Source organism: Zonotrichia albicollis, chromosome 4, assembly GCF_047830755.1.
Source record: "Zonotrichia albicollis isolate bZonAlb1 chromosome 4, bZonAlb1.hap1, whole genome shotgun sequence".
Taxonomy (NCBI): domain Eukaryota; kingdom Metazoa; phylum Chordata; class Aves; order Passeriformes; family Passerellidae; genus Zonotrichia; species Zonotrichia albicollis.
The window spans coordinates 27,408,272-27,421,905 of record NC_133822.1 but is presented as its reverse complement, the minus strand read 5'-3'; the positions used below and the strand labels follow the sequence as shown (position 1 = coordinate 27,421,905).

Sequence of the window (13,634 nt, the reverse complement as noted above, 5' to 3'; positions counted from 1 at the left end):
AAAAAACTCCTTTTTGGGTTTTGCTCTGACCCACACCCATGATCGTGGGGGGTGTAGCGACCCCACCACGGCAAACCGCGCGGAAAAACCGCCCTGCGCTGAAAGAGCCCGCCGCAACCACTCAGCGCCGCGCCGAGAGCCCCGCTACTGGGCCCGGCGTCACCGTGCCGGGGCACCGCGAGCGCGAAAGGCGGCAGACGGCAGTCCCCCTCGTAGAGCTCCCAGGGAAAATTAAAAGGGCAGGGGAGGAACCGAGTCCGGGGTTCACCTAATCAAAGAGCGTTGCAAACGAAAAGTTCAGGCGGATTAGTCCACTGACACCGGAGGAAGTCTGACGGCTAGTAGATTTAAAGTCCAGTCCGCGGGGTACGGTAAAGCCCCCGCGTGGGCGCCATCTGCAGAAAGGATCGTATGTGGCCCGAAGTTTAGAGTCCGACTAGCTGAGGGCGAAAGGCCGACGCCCCTCTGCAATTCCTGGCCAGCACCCTTCGGAGCCTGATGGCCTCGGGCTGTGCTGGCTGCGGACTGGCGTACCTCGCTGGTATATGAGAGGAACGGAACTGACCATTTCCCGGGGGTTAAACATCGGTTTATTGACGGTGATGCCGCATCCAAACACCGGGAAACCATCCGGGAAAAAGTTTTTTTCATAGGGGGTGCAAACAGGATTATAAAGCAAGGGGGTGGGTACAGACAGAGCCAATCAGGAAAGGTGAGGGGATGAACTTCACAGAACTGACACTCCATGGAGACCAATAATCAAAAGGTAAAGGAGGTGTCCTGGGGCCCCAGCCAACCACCATCTCTAGAGAGGAGAAGGTTCTCGAAACCTGGGAGGAGGAAGGGAGTGATTGACTGGACAGGGAGGAAACAACTTTCACTTATAAGGGAAACCAAGGGGAGAAGCAATTACATATCGGCAACTATGAATAGCAGTTGCTATAGCAACTTAGCTGACAGGCTAGCAGTGGCGGGAAGAACTGGGGGAACGAAACCATTTTACACATAATAGGGGAGAACAATACATAAATTGGGGGAATAACACAAGAAACTTAGCAACACACTACCACATAGGTGGAAAAGCCTAAGCCCAGCTGAAGACGAGTGAAGAACTGCAGGCATTTCAGGTGCAAGCTGTCAGGCGGAGCCCGCCTGGCGATGTACATGAAGAACTTCCTCTCGGCCACAGCGTAGCTCTCTGGCCAGATTGTGCTGGAGGTGTGGGCTTGCCTAGGCTGGCTGCTCACAAAGACGTCTGAGTTGCCTTGCCGCACCCCAAAGAGCATCTCGATCCGGTAGCTTTCTCTGCCATTGGTCACCTTGAACTGGCAGGAGCGTCTGGAGGGCAGCAGCACTAAATGCCAACGGTGTGACTCAGGCAAAGCTGGCCAGATTGCTCTCACCAGCTGGTAGAACCAGCGGGCAGTTTTCTCCACGTCCAGGTAGGAGCCTGTGCACAGGGTATGAAGGAGGCTGGGATCCTGATGCCTCCTCAGCTCCTCCTCAGGGTGGTGCAGGAAGCACAGCATGTTCTCACCCTGCTGCTCACTCGTGCAGGTGCACTCCTGCTGCACGCGGATGTGGAAGTTCCTCAAGCGCCTCTGCTGTGCAGTGCCCAGCTCTAGGTGGAAGCTGTGCCCTCGGGGAGGTGTCATGGGTACGAGCACCTGGTAGACAACATCCTGCTCACGGGGACTCCAACCTTCGAAGGCACTGCCCACCCCAATGGCTCCGTGCAGCACCGGATAGAAACTGTTGGACAAGACCCGTCGAAAATAAATTGCAAAATGCTTCATCAGGGTTCTTGTCCACATGCATCCTCCCTGCAGGTCCTGCACAGGCCACTGTATGCGCTCCATTAAGACTCTTCCAAAATTGTCGGCACGATCACGGGATTCTTGCACTTGATTTCCGACGTCATTGACGTTCACTGCGAAGCCAGCCTCATTGCCAGCTTCATTCGCAGCAGCATTGTCGACATCCTCTGCACGGCCACCATCACCGTCATCTTCCTCCACCTCCATTTCATTGTCTCCTTCATCTTCATTTCCAAAGTCTTCTTCATGTGCATCCACATTTTCAACCTCCTCTTCATTTACACCATCATGTCCTTCTCCTTGCTCCTCTCTCCTCAGGCTCCCTTTCCTCCACATATACCACAGTGCCAAGAGAAGGAGCAGGAGCCCAGCAAGAGCCCAGACCTGCCAGTGCTGCCGGGCAGAGGAGAGCAGGTCTCCCCAGGCCAAGACACCCTGCTTCAGCAGGACCAGCTGCTCCACCTCGCGCTGCAGACAAATCTTCTCCTCTTCCTGGAGCTTGGCACGCACCTCCATTTGCAGACGTGCCACCTCGTCCAAGCCATCACCCACGGGCTGTGGGTACTGGACTAAACTTTGCAAGAGCAAGAGCCACAATACCCAGGTATCCATGGTCTGCAGGAGGATGGAGAGAAGGCCTTGAGAGAGAGGGGCTGAGAGGGAGGCAGCTGGCAGCAGGGATTGGCGGGGGTGGGGGGCAGCAGGGACAGGAATCTCAGGGATCTGCGAGCAGGAAGCACAGGACCCCAGAGAGCTGGCAAGCAGCCAGGCCCGTTCTGCTGCCCGAGCAGCAGCAGCAGCAGCAGCAGCAGCAGCAGCAGCAGCAGCACGGTGTCCTGCCCAAGGCTGCGCCATGAGGGGCTGTTCCTGGATGCAGGGGGAAAAGCCAGCCCCGGGTACTGCGTTTCTGCGCCGGCCCTTATGCCCAGCCCAGCCTCCCCACCATGTGCGCACTCACCGCTTGCCCAAGCAATACAGGGCCAGCGTTGCCTGCTGGGGCCTTGTATAGCTGCCCCCATTTGTGACATGGCCCCGTGATGTCATGCTCGTCACAGTACACCACAACCAGCCCAGCCCCACCCTTTGTCCCCACCCCAGCTCGGACTGTCGCAGGGGCCCTGGGCTACCGGTTAAGGCAGCCTTTGAGTGAATCTTCTTCAAAGAGCCTCTCTTGGCCCTTCTCTTGTCTTTTTTCTCAGCTGCCCTCCACTGGCAATCTCATAGATATCCATGTTGGAAGGCACTCTTGAGGATCATGGAGTCAAAGCCTTGACTCCATGCTGAGCTTCAGTCAAATCCTCTCAGTCTATAAAAGCTGCACTTTGGTTTCAGCCTGGCTGCTTTTCTGCAGAATGAGCATGACAGCATCCTCCTGGCTTCCCCACACCACTTGTGGACCAGGCCTCTGGAGAGCACTCCTTTGTTCTGCTCCAGAAAGAGTTTCCCAGCACAATTGTTCTGCATTAGAAAGATGTATTTTTAGTGACCAGTTCCAGATAGATTGGTCTGTCTTTCTGTGCATAATCAGGCACAGCTACACAGACTCGCAGTGATGAACCGCCATCTAAGAGTCGCAGGCTGCTATTGTAGGTCTTGCCCCTGATTCCTACCCAAAAATGCTCAACCCCATCAGCACCATCATTAAGCTCTAGACAGGTGGAACCCAGCCTTACATAGAGGGTGACCCCAGCGGCCCTCCTTCCCTGCCTGTGTCTTCTGCAGGGTTACAAATATATAAACCAGAGGGAGCATAAAACAGAGGGGTATTGTGGTGGCCAACAGCTTGCCGGAAGGCCTCACGGTTTCATTTCATCCTAATTTTAGAACTGAAGCATAAGTAATTCTATAAGTACTTTAATGATGAAACTTAAGCAGTGTGGACCGTTAGGGAGCAGGCCCGGAGCGTTGGGGACACCAGCACCTATTGGCTGTTCTACCAGGTGGCAACTGCTTCAACCAATGTGGACTGACCAGGCAGACATTCAGATCTGCAAAGGAAGAGAGCACTCAACAAAAGTTGCTTGCTGTGCATGAACCTTGGTGTGTGTGTGTATGGTCCCATTCCTGCCTCCACAACCAAAGTGACAGAGGGCTTCCATGCAGTAGGAAACTGGAGAAGAAGTCTTGTTCCTTCTGAGTACCACAGGCAGTGGGGGAAGGAAGAGGGTGATGCACCTGGGAATTAGGATAAAAAAGGGGGCCGCGGCCTTGTCCTGGGTCTCAACAAATGGAGACACCCCAAGGGGAAATGTCCCTTGGCCTCTCCCTTTATTCCAATAACATAACAAGACTCCTCTGTGTCCTCCCTGGAGATAACCTCTGGCGTTGTGAGGTTTGTTCCCCACAGGGACACACCCTACTCTTTCAGTGCCCATTCTCCAGCTCTTCTCTGCTTTCTAACACGTCTAGAAGCCCGTGTCCTTGCTGCTGCACGGATCTCCCACGGCTCTCTGCCAGCAGCGCTCCAGAGCTCCCAGCTCCTCCAGCTGGCAGGGCCTCAGCGCCTGCCCTGTGCCCTCCCGCCCTGACGGCCGCACCAGGCCCTGCTTGCTGTCCTCATGCTGGCACTCCTGGCCCCAGTGCTCTCCAAGGCCTTCTCCGGGGGCACCTTCCTGCGGCCTTTCACTCTCTGCACCAGGCCCAGCAGAGACCTGAGAGCGGCAGTGTCTCGGACAAGGGCCTGCAGGGACTGCACCAGGCCCAGTGGCTTCCCACTGACAAGCGGGGCCGGCTTGGGCTGGAGATGCACAAGAAATTCTTGCCTCTCAGGCTGCTCAGGCCCTGGCCCACACTGCCCACAGCAGCTGTGGCTGCCCCATCCCTGGCAGCATTCCAGGCCAGGCTGGACGGGGCCTGAAACAACCGGGCCTAGGAGAAGGTGTCCCTGCCCTTGGCAGCAGGGTGCAACAAGACCATTTTTAAGGATCCTTCCAAGGGAGGCCCTTCTGGCCTTCTGTGGTCGCAGGGGCCGCGGTCAACTGGACTTCATTTCTGATTAGAACCAATTCACCACTGCAAGTTTGGCCAATTTCAAGGAGACTCTTCACAAGCTCACATTCACAACTTGTCGCTTTTACCTACACCACAGGTCTGGTTGAGGTCAATAAAGTCTTGCACGATCCAGGTTCTGGAATCTTGTCCTTTATTGAATCAAGAGCAATGAAATTTCTAGGTTGCTACTCATAAAAGCACTAACTATAGAACATAATTGTGTGTCCCCAGCAGACAGAGACACCATATATGTCTTTACTACTACATTAAAAAAAAAAACTCTTTAATATTAAACTCTTCATATATACAATATAAAAGATGTAATTGGTATGTATGTTATAAATGTATCGATTTCATGAAAACCTTATAATAATGTGCTATACTGTATATACGGTATAAGTGCCCTATGAGCATTAATATGTATCACAACTTAGAGTGACGCTAAATATTGGCTATATTGCATTCTTTAAACAAAATTACATATTTGACCCTTTAGAATAATTTCTTCGCATTATATAAAATGACAACATTCATGTAATTGACCATATATATATTTTTCTATTGGCTTTTATGATCTTTTACTATTATATATGGTAATTGATAAGCTTTCTAGCATATAATATGCACACAGGGGACATATATACACCCATTCACAACTTAGATCTCTACGTATACAAAATATCAGCTCAGCTCCAGCACGGTTTGGTACAATGCTGACCTGAAGGATTCCCATGCGGGAAGAAGGAGAAGCACCCTCGCATTCGCTGATCCTAAACATTGTAGCCAGAGATTGTGGAGCCTCTCTCCCCAGAGAAAGTTAAGAACCTTGTTCCAAACGCAATCCTTTGTAGTGTAGAGCGGGAAGACCTGCCTGGAGCACCTCTGAACCAAATGATACCACCAGTGGTCCTTTCAAACATTCCCTCATCTGAGATTCTGAGATCGGCGTCTCTGCACAGGATGTAGCCCTCGGAGGGAAAATGGACTCAAAGAAAGAGGTGGGGGAACAATAGCATTTCCTTGTGCATCTTCCTTGATCTATGTAGCCAACCTGTTCATCACTGGATGCAGTGCTTGGGAGGCTCTTGAGGCCACACTGTTGCTGCTGCTGCTGCTGCTGCTGATGGCATAGTGCTGCTACGCAGCGTTTTCCCTTCCCTCTCCAAAGCCCACGTTCTCCCTTCTTTTCCCGTCTCCTGAGAGCTGCTTCTCTGCCACCCGGTGGGAGCCTCACAAGCACAGCTCTGGGCAGGACAACCTCTTTCACCGTTCATTTCTAAGGATCCGTTTGAACCAACGCTGCAGATCCATGTACTGGCTCATTGCCTGAGAGTGGGCAACGGGATTCATCACCAGGTCATGGAAGAGATTGCATGACCTGGCCATTAGGACCTCTGGGGGCAAGCGGATGCCCTGAGGAAGCCTCTGGTTGCCCACAATGAAGTGATTGAGGCGTCTCGTTTCCACAGACGTGCGCAGGCTCTCGCTGATATCCATCAGCCGACTCACAAAATGTCTCCTGCGCCACACTGACGCGGGCAAGATGCTCAGGAGGTGCATGACAATGGTCTTGATGGTATAGGTGGAAAAGCCTAAGCCCAGCTGAAGACGAGTGAAGAACTGCAGGCATTTCAGGTGCAAGCTGTCAGGGGGAGCCCGCCTGGCGATGTACATGAAGAACTTCCTCTCGGCCACAGCGTAGCTCTCTGGCCAGATTGTGCTGGAGGTGTGGGCTTGCCTAGGCTGGCTGCTCACAAAGACGTCTGAGTTGCCTTGCCGCACCCCAAAGAGCATCTCGATCCGGTAGCTTTCTCTGCCATTGGTCACCTTGAACTGGCAGGAGCGTCTGGAGGGCAGCAGCACTAAATGCCAACGGTGTGACTCAGGCAAAGCTGGCCAGATTGCTCTCACCAGCTGGTAGAACCAGCGGGCAGTTTTCTCCACGTCCAGGTAGGAGCCTGTGCACAGGGTATGAAGGAGGCTGGGATCCTGATGCCTCCTCAGCTCCTCCTCAGGGTGGTGCAGGAAGCACAGCATGTTCTCACCCTGCTGCTCACTCGTGCAGGTGCACTCCTGCTGCACGCGGATGTGGAAGTTCCTCAAGCGCCTCTGCTGTGCAGTGCCCAGCTCTAGGTGGAAGCTGTGCCCTCGGGGAGGTGTCATGGGTACGAGCACCTGGTAGACAACATCCTGCTCACGGGGACTCCAACCTTCGAAGGCACTGCCCACCCCAATGGCTCCGTGCAGCACCGGATAGAAACTGTTGGACAAGACCCGTCGAAAATAAATTGCAAAATGCTTCATCAGGGTTCTTGTCCACATGCATCCTCCCTGCAGGTCCTGCACAGGCCACTGTATGCGCTCCATTAAGACTCTTCCAAAATTGTCGGCACGATCACGGGATTCTTGCACTTGATTTCCGACGTCATTGACGTTCACTGCGAAGCCAGCCTCATTGCCAGCTTCATTCGCAGCAGCATTGTCGACATCCTCTGCACGGCCACCATCACCGTCATCTTCCTCCACCTCCATTTCATTGTCTCCTTCATCTTCATTTCCAAAGTCTTCTTCATGTGCATCCACATTTTCAACCTCCTCTTCATTTACACCATCATGTCCTTCTCCTTGCTCCTCTCTCCTCAGGCTCCCTTTCCTCCACATATACCACAGTGCCAAGAGAAGGAGCAGGAGCCCAGCAAGAGCCCAGACCTGCCAGTGCTGCCGGGCAGAGGAGAGCAGGTCTCCCCAGGCCAAGACACCCTGCTTCAGCAGGACCAGCTGCTCCACCTCGCGCTGCAGACGAATCTTCTCCTCTTCCTGGAGCTTGGCACGCACCTCCATTTGCAGACGTGCCACCTCGTCCAAGCCATCACCCACGGGCTGTGGGTACTGGACTAAACTTTGCAAGAGCAAGAGCCACAATACCCAGGTATCCATGGTCTGCAGGAGGATGGAGAGAAGGCCTTGAGAGAGAGGGGCTGAGAGGGAGGCAGCTGGCAGCAGGGATTGGCGGGGGTGGGGGGCAGCAGGGACAGGAATCTCAGGGATCTGCGAGCAGGAAGCACAGGACCCCAGAGAGCTGGCAAGCAGCCAGGCCCGTTCTGCTGCCCGAGCAGCAGCAGCAGCAGCAGCAGCAGCAGCAGCAGCAGCAGCAGCAGCAGCAGCACGGTGTCCTGCCCAAGGCTGCGCCATGAGGGGCTGTTCCTGGATGCAGGGGGAAAAGCCAGCCCCGGGTACTGCGTTTCTGCGCCGGCCCTTATGCCCAGCCCAGCCTCCCCACCATGTGCGCACTCACCGCTTGCCCAAGCAATACAGGGCCAGCGTTGCCTGCTGGGGCCTTGTATAGCTGCCCCCATTTGTGACATGGCCCCGTGATGTCATGCTCGTCACAGTACACCACAACCAGCCCAGCCCCACCCTTTGTCCCCACCCCAGCTCGGACTGTCGCAGGGGCCCTGGGCTACCGGTTAAGGCAGCCTTTGAGTGAATCTTCTTCAAAGAGCCTCTCTTGGCCCTTCTCTTGTCTTTTTTCTCAGCTGCCCTCCACTGGCAATCTCATAGATATCCATGTTGGAAGGCACTCTTGAGGATCATGGAGTCAAAGCCTTGACTCCATGCTGAGCTTCAGTCAAATCCTCTCAGTCTATAAAAGCTGCACTTTGGTTTCAGCCTGGCTGCTTTTCTGCAGAATGAGCATGACAGCATCCTCCTGGCTTCCCCACACCACTTGTGGACCAGGCCTCTGGAGAGCACTCCTTTGTTCTGCTCCAGAAAGAGTTTCCCAGCACAATTGTTCTGCATTAGAAAGATGTATTTTTAGTGACCAGTTCCAGATAGATTGGTCTGTCTTTCTGTGCATAATCAGGCACAGCTACACAGACTCGCAGTGATGAACCGCCATCTAAGAGTCGCAGGCTGCTATTGTAGGTCTTGCCCCTGATTCCTACCCAAAAATGCTCAACCCCATCAGCACCATCATTAAGCTCTAGACAGGTGGAACCCAGCCTTACATAGAGGGTGACCCCAGCGGCCCTCCTTCCCTGCCTGTGTCTTCTGCAGGGTTACAAATATATAAACCAGAGGGAGCATAAAACAGAGGGGTATTGTGGTGGCCAACAGCTTGCCGGAAGGCCTCACGGTTTCATTTCATCCTAATTTTAGAACTGAAGCATAAGTAATTCTATAAGTACTTTAATGATGAAACTTAAGCAGTGTGGACCGTTAGGGAGCAGGCCCGGAGCGTTGGGGACACCAGCACCTATTGGCTGTTCTACCAGGTGGCAACTGCTTCAACCAATGTGGACTGACCAGGCAGACATTCAGATCTGCAAAGGAAGAGAGCACTCAACAAAAGTTGCTTGCTGTGCATGAACCTTGGTGTGTGTGTGTATGGTCCCATTCCTGCCTCCACAACCAAAGTGACAGAGGGCTTCCATGCAGTAGGAAACTGGAGAAGAAGTCTTGTTCCTTCTGAGTACCACAGGCAGTGGGGGAAGGAAGAGGGTGATGCACCTGGGAATTAGGATAAAAAAGGGGGCCGCGGCCTTGTCCTGGGTCTCAACAAATGGAGACACCCCAAGGGGAAATGTCCCTTGGCCTCTCCCTTTATTCCAATAACATAACAAGACTCCTCTGTGTCCTCCCTGGAGATAACCTCTGGCGTTGTGAGGTTTGTTCCCCACAGGGACACACCCTACTCTTTCAGTGCCCATTCTCCAGCTCTTCTCTGCTTTCTAACACGTCTAGAAGCCCGTGTCCTTGCTGCTGCACGGATCTCCCACGGCTCTCTGCCAGCAGCGCTCCAGAGCTCCCAGCTCCTCCAGCTGGCAGGGCCTCAGCGCCTGCCCTGTGCCCTCCCGCCCTGACGGCCGCACCAGGCCCTGCTTGCTGTCCTCATGCTGGCACTCCTGGCCCCAGTGCTCTCCAAGGCCTTCTCCGGGGGCACCTTCCTGCGGCCTTTCACTCTCTGCACCAGGCCCAGCAGAGACCTGAGAGCGGCAGTGTCTCGGACAAGGGCCTGCAGGGACTGCACCAGGCCCAGTGGCTTCCCACTGACAAGCGGGGCCGGCTTGGGCTGGAGATGCACAAGAAATTCTTGCCTCTCAGGCTGCTCAGGCCCTGGCCCACACTGCCCACAGCAGCTGTGGCTGCCCCATCCCTGGCAGCATTCCAGGCCAGGCTGGACGGGGCCTGAAACAACCGGGCCTAGGAGAAGGTGTCCCTGCCCTTGGCAGCAGGGTGCAACAAGACCATTTTTAAGGATCCTTCCAAGGGAGGCCCTTCTGGCCTTCTGTGGTCGCAGGGGCCGCGGTCAACTGGACTTCATTTCTGATTAGAACCAATTCACCACTGCAAGTTTGGCCAATTTCAAGGAGACTCTTCACAAGCTCACATTCACAACTTGTCGCTTTTACCTACACCACAGGTCTGGTTGAGGTCAATAAAGTCTTGCACGATCCAGGTTCTGGAATCTTGTCCTTTATTGAATCAAGAGCAATGAAATTTCTAGGTTGCTACTCATAAAAGCACTAACTATAGAACATAATTGTGTGTCCCCAGCAGACAGAGACACCATATATGTCTTTACTACTACATTAAAAAAAAAACTCTTTAATATTAAACTCTTCATATATACAATATAAAAGATGTAATTGGTATGTATGTTATAAATGTATCGATTTCATGAAAACCTTATAATAATGTGCTATACTGTATATACGGTATAAGTGCCCTATGAGCATTAATATGTATCACAACTTAGAGTGACGCTAAATATTGGCTATATTGCATTCTTTAAACAAAATTACATATTTGACCCTTTAGAATAATTTCTTCGCATTATATAAAATGACAACATTCATGTAATTGACCATATATATATTTTTCTATTGGCTTTTATGATCTTTTACTATTATATATGGTAATTGATAAGCTTTCTAGCATATAATATGTACACAGGGGACATATATACACCCATTCACAACTTAGATCTCTACGTATACAAAATATCAGCTCAGCTCCAGCACGGTTTGGTACAATGCTGACCTGAAGGATTCCCATGCGGGAAGAAGGAGAAGCACCCTCGCATTCACTGATCCTAAACATTGTAGCCAGAGATTGTGGAGCCTCTCTCCCCAGAGAAAGTTAAGAACCTTGTTCCAAACGCAATCCTTTGTAGTGTAGAGCGGGAAGACCTGCCTGGAGCACCTCTGAACCAAATGATACCACAAGGGAGGGAAAATGGACTCAAAGAAAGAGGTGGGGGAACAATAGCATTTCCTTGTGCATCTTCCTTGATCTATGTAGCCAACCTGTTCATCACTGGATGCAGTGCTTGGGAGGCTCTTGAGACCACACTGTTGCTGCTGCTGCTGCTGCTGCTGATGGCATAGTGCTGCTACGCAGCGTTTTCCCTTCCCTCTCCAAAGCCCACGTTCTCCCTTCTTTTCCCGTCTCCTGAGAGCTGCTTCTCTGCCACCCGGTGGGAGCCTCACAAGCACAGCTCTGGGCAGGACAACCTCTTTCACCGTTCATTTCTAAGGATCCGTTTGAACCAACGCTGCAGATCCATGTACTGGCTCATTGCCTGAGAGTGGGCAACGGGATTCATCACCAGGTCATGGAAGAGATTGCATGACCTGGCCATTAGGACCTCTGGGGGCAAGCGGATGCCCTGAGGAAGCCTCTGGTTGCCCACAATGAAGTGATTGAGGCGTCTCGTTTCCACAGACGTGCGCAGGCTCTCGCTGATATCCATCAGCCGACTCACAAAATGTCTCCTGCGCCACACTGACGCGGGCAAGATGCTCAGGAGGTGCATGACAATGGTCTTGATGGTATAGGTGGAAAAGCCTAAGCCCAGCTGAAGACGAGTGAAGAACTGCAGGCATTTCAGGTGCAAGCTGTCAGGCGGAGCCCGCCTGGCGATGTACATGAAGAACTTCCTCTCGGCCACAGCGTAGCTCTCTGGCCAGATTGTGCTGGAGGTGTGGGCTTGCCTAGGCTGGCTGCTCACAAAGACGTCTGAGTTGCCTTGCCGCACCCCAAAGAGCATCTCGATCCGGTAGCTTTCTCTGCCATTGGTCACCTTGAACTGGCAGGAGCGTCTGGAGGGCAGCAGCACTAAATGCCAACGGTGTGACTCAGGCAAAGCTGGCCAGATTGCTCTCACCAGCTGGTAGAACCAGCGGGCAGTTTTCTCCACGTCCAGGTAGGAGCCTGTGCACAGGGTATGAAGGAGGCTGGGATCCTGATGCCTCCTCAGCTCCTCCTCAGGGTGGTGCAGGAAGCACAGCATGTTCTCACCCTGCTGCTCACTCGTGCAGGTGCACTCCTGCTGCACGCGGATGTGGAAGTTCCTCAAGCGCCTCTGCTGTGCAGTGCCCAGCTCTAGGTGGAAGCTGTGCCCTCGGGGAGGTGTCATGGGTACGAGCACCTGGTAGACAACATCCTGCTCACGGGGACTCCAACCTTCGAAGGCACTGCCCACCCCAATGGCTCCGTGCAGCACCGGATAGAAACTGTTGGACAAGACCCGTCGAAAATAAATTGCAAAATGCTTCATCAGGGTTCTTGTCCACATGCATCCTCCCTGCAGGTCCTGCACAGGCCACTGTATGCGCTCCATTAAGACTCTTCCAAAATTGTCGGCACGATCACGGGATTCTTGCACTTGATTTCCGACGTCATTGACGTTCACTGCGAAGCCAGCCTCATTGCCAGCTTCATTCGCAGCAGCATTGTCGACATCCTCTGCACGGCCACCATCACCGTCATCTTCCTCCACCTCCATTTCATTGTCTCCTTCATCTTCATTTCCAAAGTCTTCTTCATGTGCATCCACATTTTCAACCTCCTCTTCATTTACACCATCATGTCCTTCTCCTTGCTCCTCTCTCCTCAGGCTCCCTTTCCTCCACATATACCACAGTGCCAAGAGAAGGAGCAGGAGCCCAGCAAGAGCCCAGACCTGCCAGTGCTGCCGGGCAGAGGAGAGCAGGTCTCCCCAGGCCAAGACACCCTGCTTCAGCAGGACCAGCTGCTCCACCTCGCGCTGCAGACGAATCTTCTCCTCTTCCTGGAGCTTGGCACGCACTTCCATTTGCAGACGTGCCACCTCGTCCAAGCCATCACCCATGGGCTGTGGGTACTGGACTAAACTTTGCAAGAGCAAGAGCCACAATACCCAGGTATCCATGGTCTGCAGGAGGATGGAGAGAAGGCCTTGAGAGAGAGGGGCTGAGAGGGAGGCAGCTGGCAGCAGGGATTGGCGGGGGTGGGGGGCAGCAGGGACAGGAATCTCAGGGATCTGCGAGCAGGAAGCACAGGACCCCAGAGAGCTGGCAAGCAGCCAGGCCCGTTCTGCTGCCCGAGCAGCAGCAGCAGCAGCAGCAGCAGCAGCAGCAGCAGCAGCAGCACGGTGTCCTGCCCAAGGCTGCGCCATGAGGGGCTGTTCCTGGATGCAGGGGGAAAAGCCAGCCCCGGGTACTGCGTTTCTGCGCCGGCCCTTATGCCCAGCCCAGCCTCCCCACCATGTGCGCACTCACCGCTTGCCCAAGCAATACAGGGCCAGCGTTGCCTGCTGGGGCCTTGTATAGCTGCCCCCATTTGTGACATGGCCCCGTGATGTCATGCTCGTCACAGTACACCACAACCAGCCCAGCCCCACCCTTTGTCCCCACCCCAGCTCGGACTGTCGCAGGGGCCCTGGGCTACCGGTTAAGGCAGCCTTTGAGTGAATCTTCTTCAAAGAGCCTCTCTTGGCCCTTCTCTTGTCTTTTTTCTCAGCTGCCCTCCACTGGCAATCTCATAGATATCCATGTTGGA

The 13,634-nt window shown here is 53.6% G+C and overlaps 3 protein-coding genes across 3 annotated transcripts; all 3 read right to left on the bottom strand.

Moving 5' to 3' along the window:
* Positions 1-121: 121 nt before the first annotated feature.
* Positions 122-2,861, bottom strand: LOC141728907 (uncharacterized). Its single transcript, XM_074540223.1, has 3 exons — positions 2,776-2,861; positions 1,068-2,391; positions 122-268 (listed from the first exon to the last, which is right to left on the bottom strand). The coding sequence occupies exons 1-3, from the start codon at positions 2,859-2,861 to the stop codon at positions 122-124; spliced, it is 1,557 nt and encodes a 518-aa protein (XP_074396324.1).
* A 3,072-nt stretch (positions 2,862-5,933) lies between these two features.
* LOC141728906 (inositol 1,4,5-trisphosphate receptor-interacting protein-like 1) lies at positions 5,934-8,189 on the bottom strand. Its single transcript, XM_074540222.1, has 2 exons — positions 8,104-8,189; positions 5,934-7,707 (listed from the first exon to the last, which is right to left on the bottom strand). The coding sequence occupies exons 1-2, from the start codon at positions 8,187-8,189 to the stop codon at positions 6,072-6,074; spliced, it is 1,722 nt and encodes a 573-aa protein (XP_074396323.1). The 3' UTR covers positions 5,934-6,071.
* Positions 8,190-11,105: 2,916 nt separating this feature from the next.
* On the bottom strand, positions 11,106-12,945 carry LOC141728905 (inositol 1,4,5-trisphosphate receptor-interacting protein-like 1). The gene has a single exon (XM_074540221.1). It carries the CDS (start codon positions 12,943-12,945, stop codon positions 11,332-11,334), a length of 1,614 nt encoding a protein of 537 aa, XP_074396322.1. The 3' UTR covers positions 11,106-11,331.
* Between the last annotated feature and the right edge of the window lie 689 nt (positions 12,946-13,634).

Excerpts from the sequence above, each read along its gene's own strand:
- LOC141728906 (XM_074540222.1), bottom strand. The coding sequence starts at position 8,189 with ATGACATCACGGGGCCATGTCACAAATGGGGGCAGCTATACAAGGCCC. Across the intron at positions 7,708-8,103 it reads CTGTATTGCTTGGGCAAGCG|TTTAGTCCAGTACCCACAGC; the intron begins GTGAGTGCGCAC and ends GCTCTTGCAAAG.
- LOC141728905 (XM_074540221.1), bottom strand. The coding sequence starts at position 12,945 with ATGGGTGATGGCTTGGACGAGGTGGCACGTCTGCAAATGGAAGTGCGT.
- LOC141728907 (XM_074540223.1), bottom strand. The coding sequence starts at position 2,861 with ATGACATCACGGGGCCATGTCACAAATGGGGGCAGCTATACAAGGCCC. Across the intron at positions 2,392-2,775 it reads CTGTATTGCTTGGGCAAGCG|TTTAGTCCAGTACCCACAGC; the intron begins GTGAGTGCGCAC and ends GCTCTTGCAAAG. Across the intron at positions 269-1,067 it reads TAGGCTTTTCCACCTATGTG|GTGAACCCCGGACTCGGTTC; the intron begins GTAGTGTGTTGC and ends CTCTTTGATTAG.